Here is a 13,064-nt window from a genome sequence, read left to right on the forward strand (position 1 = left end):
CATGCTAACAGTACCCGAATGTAACTCTGTTTTTCGGTTTGTGGCAGCTTTACTGCTTTTCATTACGTCCCGTGAAATGTCTTATGTGCGGAATTAACTGTAGGAGAAAACCAAGATGACTCTTCATGCAGCGCCACAGCCGTATCAGTTATTTTTGCTTCTTACAACATTGTGTGGGTGGTGATGACGTAATAATCTTTCGCAAATTCTGACTGGATGATAAATCGTATTATCAAATTATGTATCGTGTGACTGATTACTAGGTGTTTCAGGTAAGAGAGAGAGAGGAGGATGGAGAGAGAGAGAGAGAGAGAGAGAGAGAGAGAGAGAGGGAGAGAGAGAGAAAGAAAGAGAGAGAGAGAGAGAGGGGGGGAGGGAGGAAGAAAGTAAAAAACACAGGGGAATTGAAAACCGCCTTTGAAGGAAGTCTGAGAGAATCGTTGCCTCATTTATCACTTCATATTGGTGTGCCATGTGTCAGTAGCACCAACTGTGTACAAACTCAACCGAAAACCTGACATAGTGACGGTGGTATACCGAATGAGCAGTTCGAATATTCTTGCTCATCGTCAGTACTGCAACTGGCTGCTGTTTGTGCGTGGCTCAGAGGCTGATTCTAAAATGTTCTTTTTGTGAAACACGCAGAAAAATCCAAATCGGCTAACCATTCCAACAACTCTAAGTCCAGTTCGCCTTCCCAAGTACTAAACCCTTTATTACGCTTCGTTGGCGTAGCCGATGTTCCTTTAGTCTACGTTGAACATTCTCTCTACCACATTCTGTTAGATACAAATTCGTCGAGTCAATTGCATGTCTCTCAACATATGCTGTATGACATTTTGGTTATGCTTTGAAGATGTGGCACAACTTTTTGAAAGACAGATTCTACACTCAAATTTGTTAGAAGAATCTTATAGAAGCGTAATCCATGCGGGAAACACAACGCCTACAAAACCCTCTTTGGACTTATTCAGAGTATTGTTCTTTGGCGCGTGACTGTCACCAAGTTCAAATAACGAAGAAAAGATGGAAAAGATTCAAAGAAGAGTTGAACAATTTGCCGTTGGTTTTTCTAGTCAGTGTGGTAGAGCCACAGACGTTCTTAACAAACTGCAGTGTGAGGCAATGCAGGTGACGAGAATCACAGAGAGTCATAGTTGCGAACTATTGAGAGACCACGTTCCAAAATGAGTCAATAAACATTACATCCTCTCCTCCAAGATACACATGTGATGACTACACCTCGAGTAATTACCACACCTCATGTAATGACCACGTATCGTCTAATGGCCACGTCTTTGTGTAATAACTGTTGTGGGTTGGCAGGAGAGCCAACACCGTGATATTAGAGGAAGCCGAAAGGCACGCGTTTTAGCTCACGCAGGCAGGCGTGAGGTCTGGAAATTAGAATTTAGAAAAACGGGCGTAGCTGGTGGAATACGTAACTTTAATCCATTAATGATGAGCGTCGCTCTTGACGGTACATGTTTTACAGTATCAGTAGTAACTGGTAATGGCGCCTTGCTAGGTCGTAGCAAATGACGTAGCTGAAGGCTATGCTAACTGTCGTCTCGGCAAATGAGAGCGTATTTTGTCAGTGAACCATCGCTAGCAAAGTCGGTTGTCCAACTGGGGCGAGTGCTAGGAAGTCTCTCTAGACCTGCCGTGTGGCGGCGCTCGGTCTGCAATCACTGATAGTGGCGACACGCGGGTCCGACGTATATTAACGGACCGCGGCCGATTTAAAGGCTACCACCTAGCAAGTGTGGTGTCTGGCGGTGACACCACAATAACCACATCTGATGTATTGACCAAGTCTGCTGTAATGGAACCTTGTGTAATGACCACATCTCGTGTAATGATCACCAACATTAAAATTAGGGTAATTCGGAATCATATGAAGAGGTTCCGAGAGTCTTCCTTTCTGCGTTGTACCATCCACGAATGGAATGTGCTGAGGCTTGAGGAACAGAGATGTAGGTGCAGATTCAGTTTACAGTCACATCATGTAGATGCTATATTTCGTGCTAAAAGAAACAGGATTTGATGTCCCATCGACAACAAAGTGATTACAAACAGAGCACAAGTTCGCTCTGGGGAAGGAGAGGGAAGGAAACTGACTGCCACCTTTCAAAAGGATCATCCCATCATTTGTCTTAAGCAATTTACAGTAACCATGGAGAATCTAAATGTGGATGACTGGATGAAGATTTCAATCGCCGTTCTCACGAATATAAGTCCAGTGTTTTACCACTCTCTTGGTAGCCTTTTGGAATTTTAGAAAGATGCAGTCTACATATCCACCTGCATGTAGTGTTTGCTGACTATGAATAAAGCGAGCTATTAAACTTCCTGGGAGGTTGAAACTATGTGCCGCACCGAGACTCGAACTCGAGACCCGAGTCCGAGTCTCGGTCCGGCACACAGTTTTAATCTGCCAGGACGTTTCATATCAGCGCAGACTACGCTGCAGAGTGAAAATATCATTCTGGAAACAACTCCGCAGGCTGTGGCTAAGCCATGTCTCCGCAATATCTTTTCTTCCAGGAGTGTGAGTTCTGCAAGGTTCGCAGAAGAGCTTCTCTGATGTTTGGAAGGTAGGAGACGAGATGCTGGCAAAAGTGAAGCTGTGAGGACGGGGCGTGAGTCGTGCTTGGGTAGCTCAGATGATAGAGCACTTGCTCACGAAAGGCAATGGTCTTGAGTTCGAGTCTCGGTTCGGCACACAGTTTTAATCTGCCAGGAAGTTTCATGTTAGCGGACACTCCGCTGCAGTGAAAGTTTCATTCTGGAAAGCGAGCTGTCTTTGACACGAGCCTTTTTTTTCTCCCTTAATCTGTGCTGATTCTTTGCCGATGCGTGGCTGTATTTCTTGAAGACCGTTTTACACGAGAGACATTCCGGTCACAGTGGACTACTCGTGGTGCAGTGGGTGTCACGTACCTGCGTTTAAATTAGCCGCCAACCACGTCTCAGATGTTTCAGTGGTGTTAATGACTAGTTGACTGTGACGAGTAAGGAGTTCTTAAATCTTCAAGTGCAAAAACAGCAGATTGTGACGTCGTCTGCTTTTGTGTCTTCTTACTCTTTCTTTCGTTCCTGGAATGATCAAAACTGTTATAAAAATAGTTTAAAAGTATGATTATTGGCATATTGGCCAAATGCTGATGGACAGCTCGGTGGCCTAACTTCATACACGTCATTTACTGCTTGACCGTCGCATAACAGCCGAAACAGGTCAATAGGGGAAAATTTAGTCTAAGGCGGAAATTTTGACATTCGGGAATTTTGTACAATTACTCTACAAACCATAAAGAAAATAATTTTTATTTTCACGTTTTCTTTGTTTTTGTGTCATATTTCAAATACTGCACGACGACCTGCTATTTTTCCTGCTAGTGTTCTCCACACCAAACATCCGGAAGAAAGAAAGAAAGGTATTTCCGTTTTACAACATCTGGGCAAAGAAAATGTTTGCAGTGTGCATAAATATGAATGTAAGAGGAGAGACGTCTTTCAATAAAAAATTGTTTCAACAGTAACAAAGTCAGAGCTAACGAAGGGAGAAAAATTCGACGTTACTTTGCAATTACGAACAAACCAAGACACAGAGGTGCTATAAATATCGATGTATTTGTCCGTACATATTCTCTCCAACAAATAAAGAGGTCATCGACAGCATCTATGTTCCGACACTTCAGCGGGTCATGCAGAATTTCAGTATTCGTCTGCGCCACATCATCGCCAAAAATGGCAGGCATATCGAACATGCCATAACCTAAGTCCGAATATCTGTAGTGACGTTTACATGACGAATAAAGTGTGTGCACTTGTAACTAATTTAAGTTTTTCTTCATATAGTTCAATAATTGTCACCCTGTATGACACTTATTGTGAAACCCAGTGGTAATTTTACAATTAATATAACTCCCTTGTATCCCGTAACTTGATAAGAAACGCTCTGCAGTAGCTTTCTATGGACGTTGGTAGATAGTCGCGCAGGATTAACCGAGCGGTCTCGGGCGCTGCATTCATAGACTGTGGGGCTGTTCGAGTCCACCTTCGGGCATGGGTGTGCGTTTGTTTGTCCTTAGGATAATTTAGGTTAAGTAGTGTGTAAACTTAGGGACTGATGACCTTAGCAGTTAAGTCCCATAAGATTTCACACACATTTGAACATTTTTTGAGGCAGCCGGTGTGGCCGTGCGGTTCTAGGCGCTTCAGTCTGGAACCGCGTGACCGCTACGGTCGCAGGTTCGAATCCTGCCTCGGGCTTGGATGTGTGCGATGTCCTTAGGTTAGTTAGGTTTAAGTAGTTCTAAGTTCTAGGGGACTGATGACCACAGATGTTAAGTCCCATAGTGCTCGGAGACATCTGAACCATTTTGAACATTTTTTGACATTGGTAGCTAGATAAATGAAAAAATAAAATGAAATGAATCAAAATCGGGTTTCTAACATAGACCGCGAAAATGAGGCCGCGACGCTAGTCACTGAGCCACCATTTCGACTCTGAATTACGTCGAAACTTTGACCGCCGTTTCCTCAGAGACGGTCGAGTTCCGCGGACAAGCCTGGATACGTATTCGCTTCTTTCGACTCCTCTTCCACTGAGCGAAGTTTCCGAGAAATCGATTTATGGCACTTGCCGTGTTGTCCTCGTGAGTTCAAGCGTAGAACGCCAGGGGCGCTGCAACAGACTCAGTTGCCGCGAATAGTCGATTGAAACGAGAAAGTCGGTAGTCTAAAAGGGGCTCTCAGTTCTCATAACACCGCTGGGGTCGTGGAATTGCGTGAGCGAGAGCGCGCAGTTGCGCCGAGGTGAGCCGGCCGTGTCTCTCAGCCTGCTGGCCCCTTTTCGTCGGCGCCGCGAGCGACTGGGGAGAGGCAGGCCTACGTATCGGCCGGCGCGGCGTATGTCACGGGCGAACCGTGCCAAGGACGGGCCTGCGGTCTCCGGTTGCAACGCGATAGCGCAGCGAGGGGCCGGTTCGCAGAAGTCGCCGTGAGCTCACGCACCCGCTGGCGCCCTGGAAAGCGAGGCATGCTCCTTATACGCGCGCTGACCTCCCGTTTAGCCGGAATCCGCGGGTCTCCCACAGCCGCGACAAAAGAGACGCGCTCGACGCTCGCTCGGCGCACAGTGGCGTCTGCCGCCTCTCAGCCACTGGCCCAGTGTTGACACGGCTCTCGAGACGGACACTGTGCTCGCCGCTCCGTCTTCGCATTAGCTCATTGCTGCCGGACAGCGTACGTCATCTAGCCTCTCGCGTGTAGGTAAGTGCCCATTACAGCTGACGTTAGCACTGGCTCGAACGCTTTGATGTTTACCGAGTAGTCGCTTGGCGGGCGACACGGTGGCCGCACCTTCGCAGCGATCGTGTCAAATCCAGCTCCATCTGTTGGTCCGCGAAACCCAGAAAGCAGTAGATACCGGCACCCGGGTAGATGCCAAGTTTCACGACATTCGGATGGCGTTCGATACGATTCCGTACTGCCACATTGCTGGGTTGGCAGAAGAGCCAACACAGTGTTACTAGAGGAAGCCGAAATACACGCGTTTTAGCTCACGCAGGCTGGCGTGAGGAGGGAAGAACTATACTGACGTGAGGTCTGGAACATGACAAGGAATGAAAATTCAGAAAGCGGACGTAATTATTTTAACTTTAATCCATTAATGATCAACGTCGCTCTTGACGATACATGATTCACAATATTATCTGTTCAGAATACATTCTTGAAGTAATTATAGTAACTGAACATGGCGCCTTGCTAGGTCGTAGCAAATGGCGTAGCTGAAGGCTATGCTAAACTGTCGTCTCTGCAAATGAGAGCGTATGTAGGCAGTGACCCATCGCTAGCAAAGTCGGCTGTACAACTGGGGCGAGTGCTAGGGAGTCTCTCTAGACTAGACCTGCCGTGTGGCAGCGCTCGGTCTGCAATCACTGATAGTGGCGACATGCGGGTCCGACGTATACTAACGGACCGCGGCCGATTTAAAGGCTACCACCTAGCAAGTGTGGTGTCTGACGGTGACACCACACACATAATGAACAAAATATGAGCATACAAAACATCTGCCCAGCCTGTGTTATTGGGTTGATGACTTCTTAGCAAACAGCATGTCATTCCTAACGGGGAGAAATGTTTAGACGTAGAAGTACCTTCGGACGGTACCCCAAAGGAGTGTTCCGCGACCATTACTTCTCACAGTGCATGAAATGACCTAGTGGATAAAGCTTTTCGCGAATGATACTGTGGTAGAAGTCGTAGTGCTAGAAAAGTCTGGTAGCGGTTCGTCGTCTGGTGCAGGGCTTCGCAGTTCACTTCAAGATAAACAGGTGTAAAGTAACAAGTATAGTGGTTCAGGTGGCTCTGAGCACTATGGGACTTAACATCTGAGGTCATCAGTCACCTAGAACTTAAAACCACTTAAACCTAACTAAACTGACTACACACATCCATGTCCGAGGCAGGATTCGAACCTGCGACCGTAGCGGTCGCGCGGTTCCAGACTGAAGCGCCTAGAACATCTCGGCAACACCGGCCCGCTAACAAGTATAAGCAGGCAGGATGTCTCATTATTGTATGATTACTCGAGTGCGGTACGATAACTGAAAGCAATCACATCCATAAAATATCTTGCGGTATGGGTACGGAGTGATTTAAAGTGGAAGGTTCACATACAAGTAACCACTTTGAGCCTCTTCCATTTCTTTCAATAGGATGCTTTTGCTGTCCTATGCGACTTGATGTTCATGCTAGCTGTATCACTTATAGTATTTTCTGGCAACCTAATTCTGAGTATTCCTTATCCTCTCGCTCTTGGTATTGTCCTACAGAATGCTGTATGTAGGTTGAAACTTCCTGGCAGATTAAAACTGTGTGCTGGACCGAGACTCGAACTCGGGACCTTTGCCTTTTGCGGGCAAGTGCTCTACCATGGTAGAGAGTCTCGGTCCGGCACACAGTTTTAATCTGCCAGGAAGTTTCATATCAGCGTACACTCCGCTGCAGAGTGAAAATCTCATTCTGTATGCAGGTTGTCTGTTTCCAACATTCTTGACATGTGACCAACCTAGATCAAACTACCTTGTTGTAGCACTTCGACAATTATATGGCGTTTGTGCAAACTCCCTTTCTTCCATTTTTCTATTCTCCATACCATGTTATTCTATCTAAGCCCAAAAATGTTTGTTAAGTTTTTTTTCTTTCCAGTATTAACAGTTCCTCTTCTCCTACTATAACAGCTGTCCCACAAATGTTGCGACAAACTTAGGAGTGTTCTAGAGCTTGTCTTTAGGGACAAATCGAGGATAAGAACGCGTGTCCGGAAACGTTACCCAAAGTCGCTACAGAGCATTAAAGGTATAGACGCCGGCGCCTGGAACTAGGCAACCCCTTCGGCAGCAAACGTGACTTTGTACGCTCACGGACCGTAGGTGGAACGTCTCGCAATTTTGTTTGTTGCTCAGTGATCGCGACTGATTCCTACGATCGCCACCAGAGGAGATGGATGAATGCCATGCTCTTTTGTCTTGGTGGATGAGGCTGCAGACATGGGTTTCCATCTGTAGTTTTTTATTCTCCTGTATATAGAAAAACATTGGCGATTTTAGAGGCTTCCAGAAGAAAAATGAACTGTGGATGGAAACCTGTTCCCGAAATCCTCATCCACGGAGACAACAGAGCATCGCATTCATATGAGACAACGTCTTTCTTCACAGCAGCTAGCTCTATCTTCTTCTCTGTGATCACGGCGCGATCAGTAAAGAACAACAACATTGAGAGACGTTCTGCCTACGGCCCGTCAACGTGCAAAGCTACAACCCCTCGAAGTTTGTCGCAACATTTCTGGGACACCCTGTGTATCAAAGCTACTCATACGTATAATATTAGTGACAAAGGTGGATTTTGTAGTTATTGCTAAGTGATCTTTTCTTTAAGATATTGATACAAATATAAACTGTTCTGTTAGCTACTTCTAGACGGGCATCTATTTCTATATCAGTGCTGTTGTGTTTACGAAAAAGGCTCCCTAAGCGGACAGCTGTCTTGAAAGGGCCGGCCGGGGTGGCCGAGCGGTTCTAGGCGCTACAGTCTGGAACCGCGCCACATCTATGGTCGCAGGTTCGAATCCTGCCTCCGGCATGGATGTGTGTGATGTCCTTAGGTTAGTTAGGTTTAAGTAGTTCTAAGTTCTAGGGGCTGATGACCTCAGCAGTTAAGTGCCATTGTGCTCAGAGCCATTTGAAACATTTTTTTTGTCTTGAAAGTGAATCCATCTATCCTCAAACCTGCAGCACTTGCGATTTTCTTACTTATGGCCCCTCATTCTGTTTTGTTTTCTGTCTGTCTGCTTTTTCAACCACTCTGTGACAGTTCTGCATCATTATGCTGTCTTGAAACTACTTACTGATGCTACATAGTCGACTCTAGTAACGCTCACACACTGCAGCTGCACCCCTTGTGGGTTAGTTTTAGTGAATTCTCTATTGATCTTCTCTAAGACTTGCTTATTCCTCAGTATTTGTGATTAATAGCTACTCAAAATACAGACATATCACACAGGATAAAATTTTATCGCTAATTAAAGTACTGACTTTCCGGTATTCCAGTACAGTTATATTTGCAGAACGAAGAAAAATCTGAGTGCCCGAACTTCTCAGCACGATTCCTTGTGTAGCAACAGTACAAACGTGCCTGTAATAAAATTTCCTCGAGTTCATATTTTCAGTTCAAAAAGGACGTCCAAGAAAAGTATTTAGTTCATGAGTACGTTACGTACTTTCGTTCAGTTCGGTATAACAACGTATTTCAGTTAGTGGAGTGTGCAGTATGTTGGCGTAGAATACTGGAGGTGGAGCATTTGATTAACGGTGTAGGACTCTTTGTTTTCATTGCGTAATTTTACTCTGAGCAGTATACTAGTTGGCGTCATAATTCTTGTACAAAAATTGCTGCACATATTGTGTAAAACGTATCTAAATACAAAGTACTAGTGCTAAACGAGAGTACAATCGTTTTTATTTCTTCACTTTTAGAGACCTGTTCTACCTTCACACGCGTAGTCACTACCATGCGCCACATTCGTCCACGCTTTATGGTCCATTGTTACCATTGTTGCCGTTTTTTTCACTTATGCCCCTTCCCCCAAAGCAATAAACACCAACTCTATCTATCTCCGTTTTGGTCTACCCCTCATTTCATTACCTTCCCCTATTAAGTTGATACTTCTCCTAGGAAGGCCACCTCAGCAATAAAAATCAGTCATATCATTGAGTGTGTTCTTTTACATACATTAGGTTCACTTCATTCGCTGCCGCATTCAGTGAAGATATTTGACATGCCTGTAATAACAGTGTTGGCAAATTCACATTTTTATGTCCATTTACTATCGTAAATAGTAATACTAAATTTAGTTTCGGACATTTTTGCATTGCTAGGAAGGTAGTATGTATTTCAAAGCTTCCTGTCGAAAGCATACCAAACTGAGCGACGTCCAAGGAGATGAGAATTTCTTTTTATCGTATTGAAAATGAGCAGCCAGAACTTTATGAATTTTTCATTTCCTGTGCGCGAAATGATAAGTATTACGTGGCGAGCTATGATAAACATAGTAAAATCGTTTATTTTCGTCAGTACTGTGAGTTCACTTGTAATGACTAATGGAACCAGTACATGAAATTACATTGCCTTGGTAACGATGAAACACTTATTGTTCAACCAAGTCGTATCACGGTTTGAGTGTCTGAAAGATTTCAGGCTGGAATCTTGGCAGATACTCGGATCTGAGCTGTCCTTAATGAGAGTTTTATAACTGGTAAACTTTTATAGCGTTGATACAGGAATAATGAATTATTAAAAATCGAAACTCACGTTATTACTAATGATAATAGTTTACCATAATCTCCCACTTGTTTGTGGATGAGGTATCAAAAGTGTAGCCCTGGCGCGGTAGGAGAATGTCTGCAATGCAGTTTACCTCTCTTGGAAAGCACCAGCGGGATTAACTTTTCCACTAGGGGGACCACCATCATTAATGTCTTTCCCCTGCATTTTATAGAACGCTGCCACGTGAGGTGGAGCAATAATAACACTTTGGACTCGAATTCACGAGCACTGCAGTTCTAAACCCTGTCCGGTCATCCAGATTTAGATTTTTTATGATTTTCCTAAATCGCGTAAAATAAACACCAGAATGATATCATCGAAAGGGCAGCCCATGATTTTCCCCCAACTTTCCTCAGTACGAGATTGTCCTCCATGTCTAATAACTTCGACAGTGACGGGGCATTAAACCGTATTCCTCATACTTAATAAAACGCTATGAGAAAGTCTGAAATGTAAGCCACACATAAGCTCTTGATTGGCCATTTTATGCTGCCTTCTGCCTTTCCTATACTGGCTCCATCCAGCTAACGATAGTTTCTTCTACCGTCAGTTGACGCAACAGCTACATAAATGTCCAGAGCCACCACGACGCCTCTGCTTGCAGATCTCAAAGGGGGAAGGAAGACGACACACACAGTTGCAGATTTTTTCCTTTTACGTAGATCAGCCAAATAGTTAGTCCAAAAAGACCAATTTTTCAGTAGCTTTAATTATGGTCCTTCATCCCTTTGTAGTTCTTTGGTATTGGTGTCCATCCCTTACGAGATCTGTTTACATTCCACCTCTTGGTATAGTTCATTAATTAACAATGATGTTAACACCCGCAGAAATTATTTGGCTCAAATTAAGTCAACCACGTTTACTTGTGTTTCATATTCTGTCAGCACACTGATCCGAAACTTTCGGCTAATTCCAGTTTATCTGTTTTCTGCGCCATCTCTCCTCTCCCCGACGCGTGGGAGAACAAATAGCTTCCGTTCTTGTAAATACGTTCTCGATCTGCTGGATTCCGCAGGTTACAGAAAGCACACGCCCATGCCCAACAACAATTTTCAAAATCTCTAATGCTACAGGCTGATAATACTCCATCGATGCTATCAGTCTGGTATATATTTCCGTCTATGCATATTAATCGTCTCAGAAGAGTGCGGGGATAGTTGATTCAGTATCTCCATGGCCGGTTGCTTTCCCCAAATATCCTTCCTTAGCTAAAGAGTGTTTCGTTCATAACGAAAGACGGAGTGTATATTGTTGTACTCAGATGCGATATAGTTTCGAAAGCAAAGCAGTCTTTAACAGAACCATCAATTCGAGATCCACTGTATACTACTAAAGTTATCCAATGTTACCACAACCAGAGTGTACTGTTGTGTTTTTTCTACCTCGTTGCCGGACGGAGTGGCCGTGCGGTTCTAGGCGCTACAGTCTGGACCCGCACTGCTTCTACGGTCGCAGGTTCTAATCCTGCCTTGGGCATGGATGTGTGTGATGTCCTTAGGTTAGTTAGGTTTAAGTACTTCTAAGTTCTACGGGACTGATGACCACAGAAGATAAGTCCCATGGTGCTCAGAGCCATTTGAACCCATCTACCTCGTTGTGAATGTACCACACAAACCTGGAAGATTAATTAGTGTTATCCTTTTCTTTTCTTTCTAACACAGTACCTCAGCCACTAGGTAGCGTAGTCTGTGTGGTTGTGATGACCACTGTGTCAGGATGGCGTACTGGTCAGCGCAGAGCGTCTCCCTAGTAAGCCTGGTCTAGCAAAAATTTTCAACTTGCTCCATTGACATAAATCAGTGCTCACTGGCAGCTAACGTCTTTAATTCTTTTGTGTCTTCATTATTAGTGCTTTTAATTCTACAAAACAGGCCTACTTCGGCTCACACCTACCTTGACCGTTGTTCTTTCTTTCTTTCTTTCTTTCGCTTGTGCTTTTTCCCGCAGTTAGGCAGGGTCGGCAAGGTTAATCGGATTTGGCAATGTTAGTCGAAGGGGTGGCCGGATGCCCATCCTGCCGCCACCCCGTACCCCCTGGGACGGAGGTAGTGTACCCCAACTGTCAGCGACTAGTTTAATCCATGGAATAGTACGAAAGTGTTCAAATGTCTGTGAGCCGTGTAACTGAGGCGGGATGTGGGGACCAGCCCGGTATTCACCTAAGGGGATGTGGAAAACCGCCTAAAAACCACATCTAGGCTGGCTCGCACACCGGCCGTCGTCGTTAATCCGCCGGGCGGATTCGATCCCGCGCGCCTACCCGAGTCCAGGAAGCAACGCATTAGCGCTCTCGGCTAACCTGGCGGGTACCTACCTTGACTGTAGTTAATCTTTGCAAAAGCTAGTCTGAAACAAACGCCACGTTTCTGTCACACACTAATGTGGGAAGGGCGACACTACCATTGACAAAAATCTCAGAATCACTTTCCTGGGTGCTAGTTATGACTTAACTGGAACACTCGTTGGTGATGTTTCATGGAAGTGCTACAATGCATTTTATTAGCAGGAGATACGTCAATGATATAGTGGCGATGGACAACTCGCGCTATGAGCAACGGATGAGAGTATTTACAGGTGGTGGACTCTTTGTGTATGAATGCGATGGCTGCCGCTATGTGTGTGTGTCTCGAACGTTCAGTGCCGCTGCATAACAGCCTCTTTTGGCCCGCCACTGACTAAATTTGTTGCCGGCCTCTTGCAGTGGCAGCAGACCGACGACTTTGCGCGCAAGAAGGAGATCCGCGCGCGCATGTACAAGCTGCGCGAGCAGCGCCTGCGAGAGTTCTACACGACCGGCGAGGTTCTGCGCGACGTTCTGAGCGTCACCGGCGGCTCACCCCCGCCCCCGCACTTCGGCGGCAGCGCCTCCGACCTCCGCCAGCAGGAGACCAAGAGCGCCACCATCCGCCACGCCGACTCGCTGGCCGACGAGGGCTTCCTCTCGCTCAAGTCCAAGGAGATCCGCGACTCCGAGTCGCCCACCAGAGACATCCACAGGTAAACAAACACTCCCACTGTGCGACATGTGGCGCCGGCACCAGTTGAGTCGAGGCCTGTCCACAGAGCTACTACAACCATTACAAAAGTCGACAAAACAAGAATAAAAAGTTAAAAATCGTTTGCATTAAGACCAACATGTAGAGTGCTGTTGCTCTTCTACATCTCGCCAG

At 45.5% G+C, this 13,064-nt stretch overlaps 1 protein-coding gene and 1 non-coding gene across 4 annotated transcripts in view; both read left to right on the top strand.

The window, feature by feature from the left end:
* The window catches only part of LOC124548747 (titin-like), a 491,683-nt gene that overhangs the window by 149,962 nt on the left and 328,657 nt on the right, over nt 1-13,064 (top strand). For all 3 annotated transcript variants that reach the window (XM_047125191.1, XM_047125192.1, XM_047125193.1), the window contains exon 2: nt 12,596-12,891. In XM_047125191.1, the coding sequence (XP_046981147.1) occupies nt 12,596-12,891 (296 nt within the window). The remainder of the gene's footprint in view (nt 1-12,595; nt 12,892-13,064) is intronic.
* Nucleotides 8,068-8,151, top strand: Trnas-gga. Its single transcript is given in 2 exon segments — nt 8,068-8,107; nt 8,117-8,151. It is a non-coding gene; the product is annotated as a tRNA-Ser (tRNA).

This window comes from Schistocerca americana, chromosome 1 (assembly GCF_021461395.2).
Source record: "Schistocerca americana isolate TAMUIC-IGC-003095 chromosome 1, iqSchAmer2.1, whole genome shotgun sequence".
NCBI lineage: Eukaryota > Metazoa > Arthropoda > Insecta > Orthoptera > Acrididae > Schistocerca > Schistocerca americana.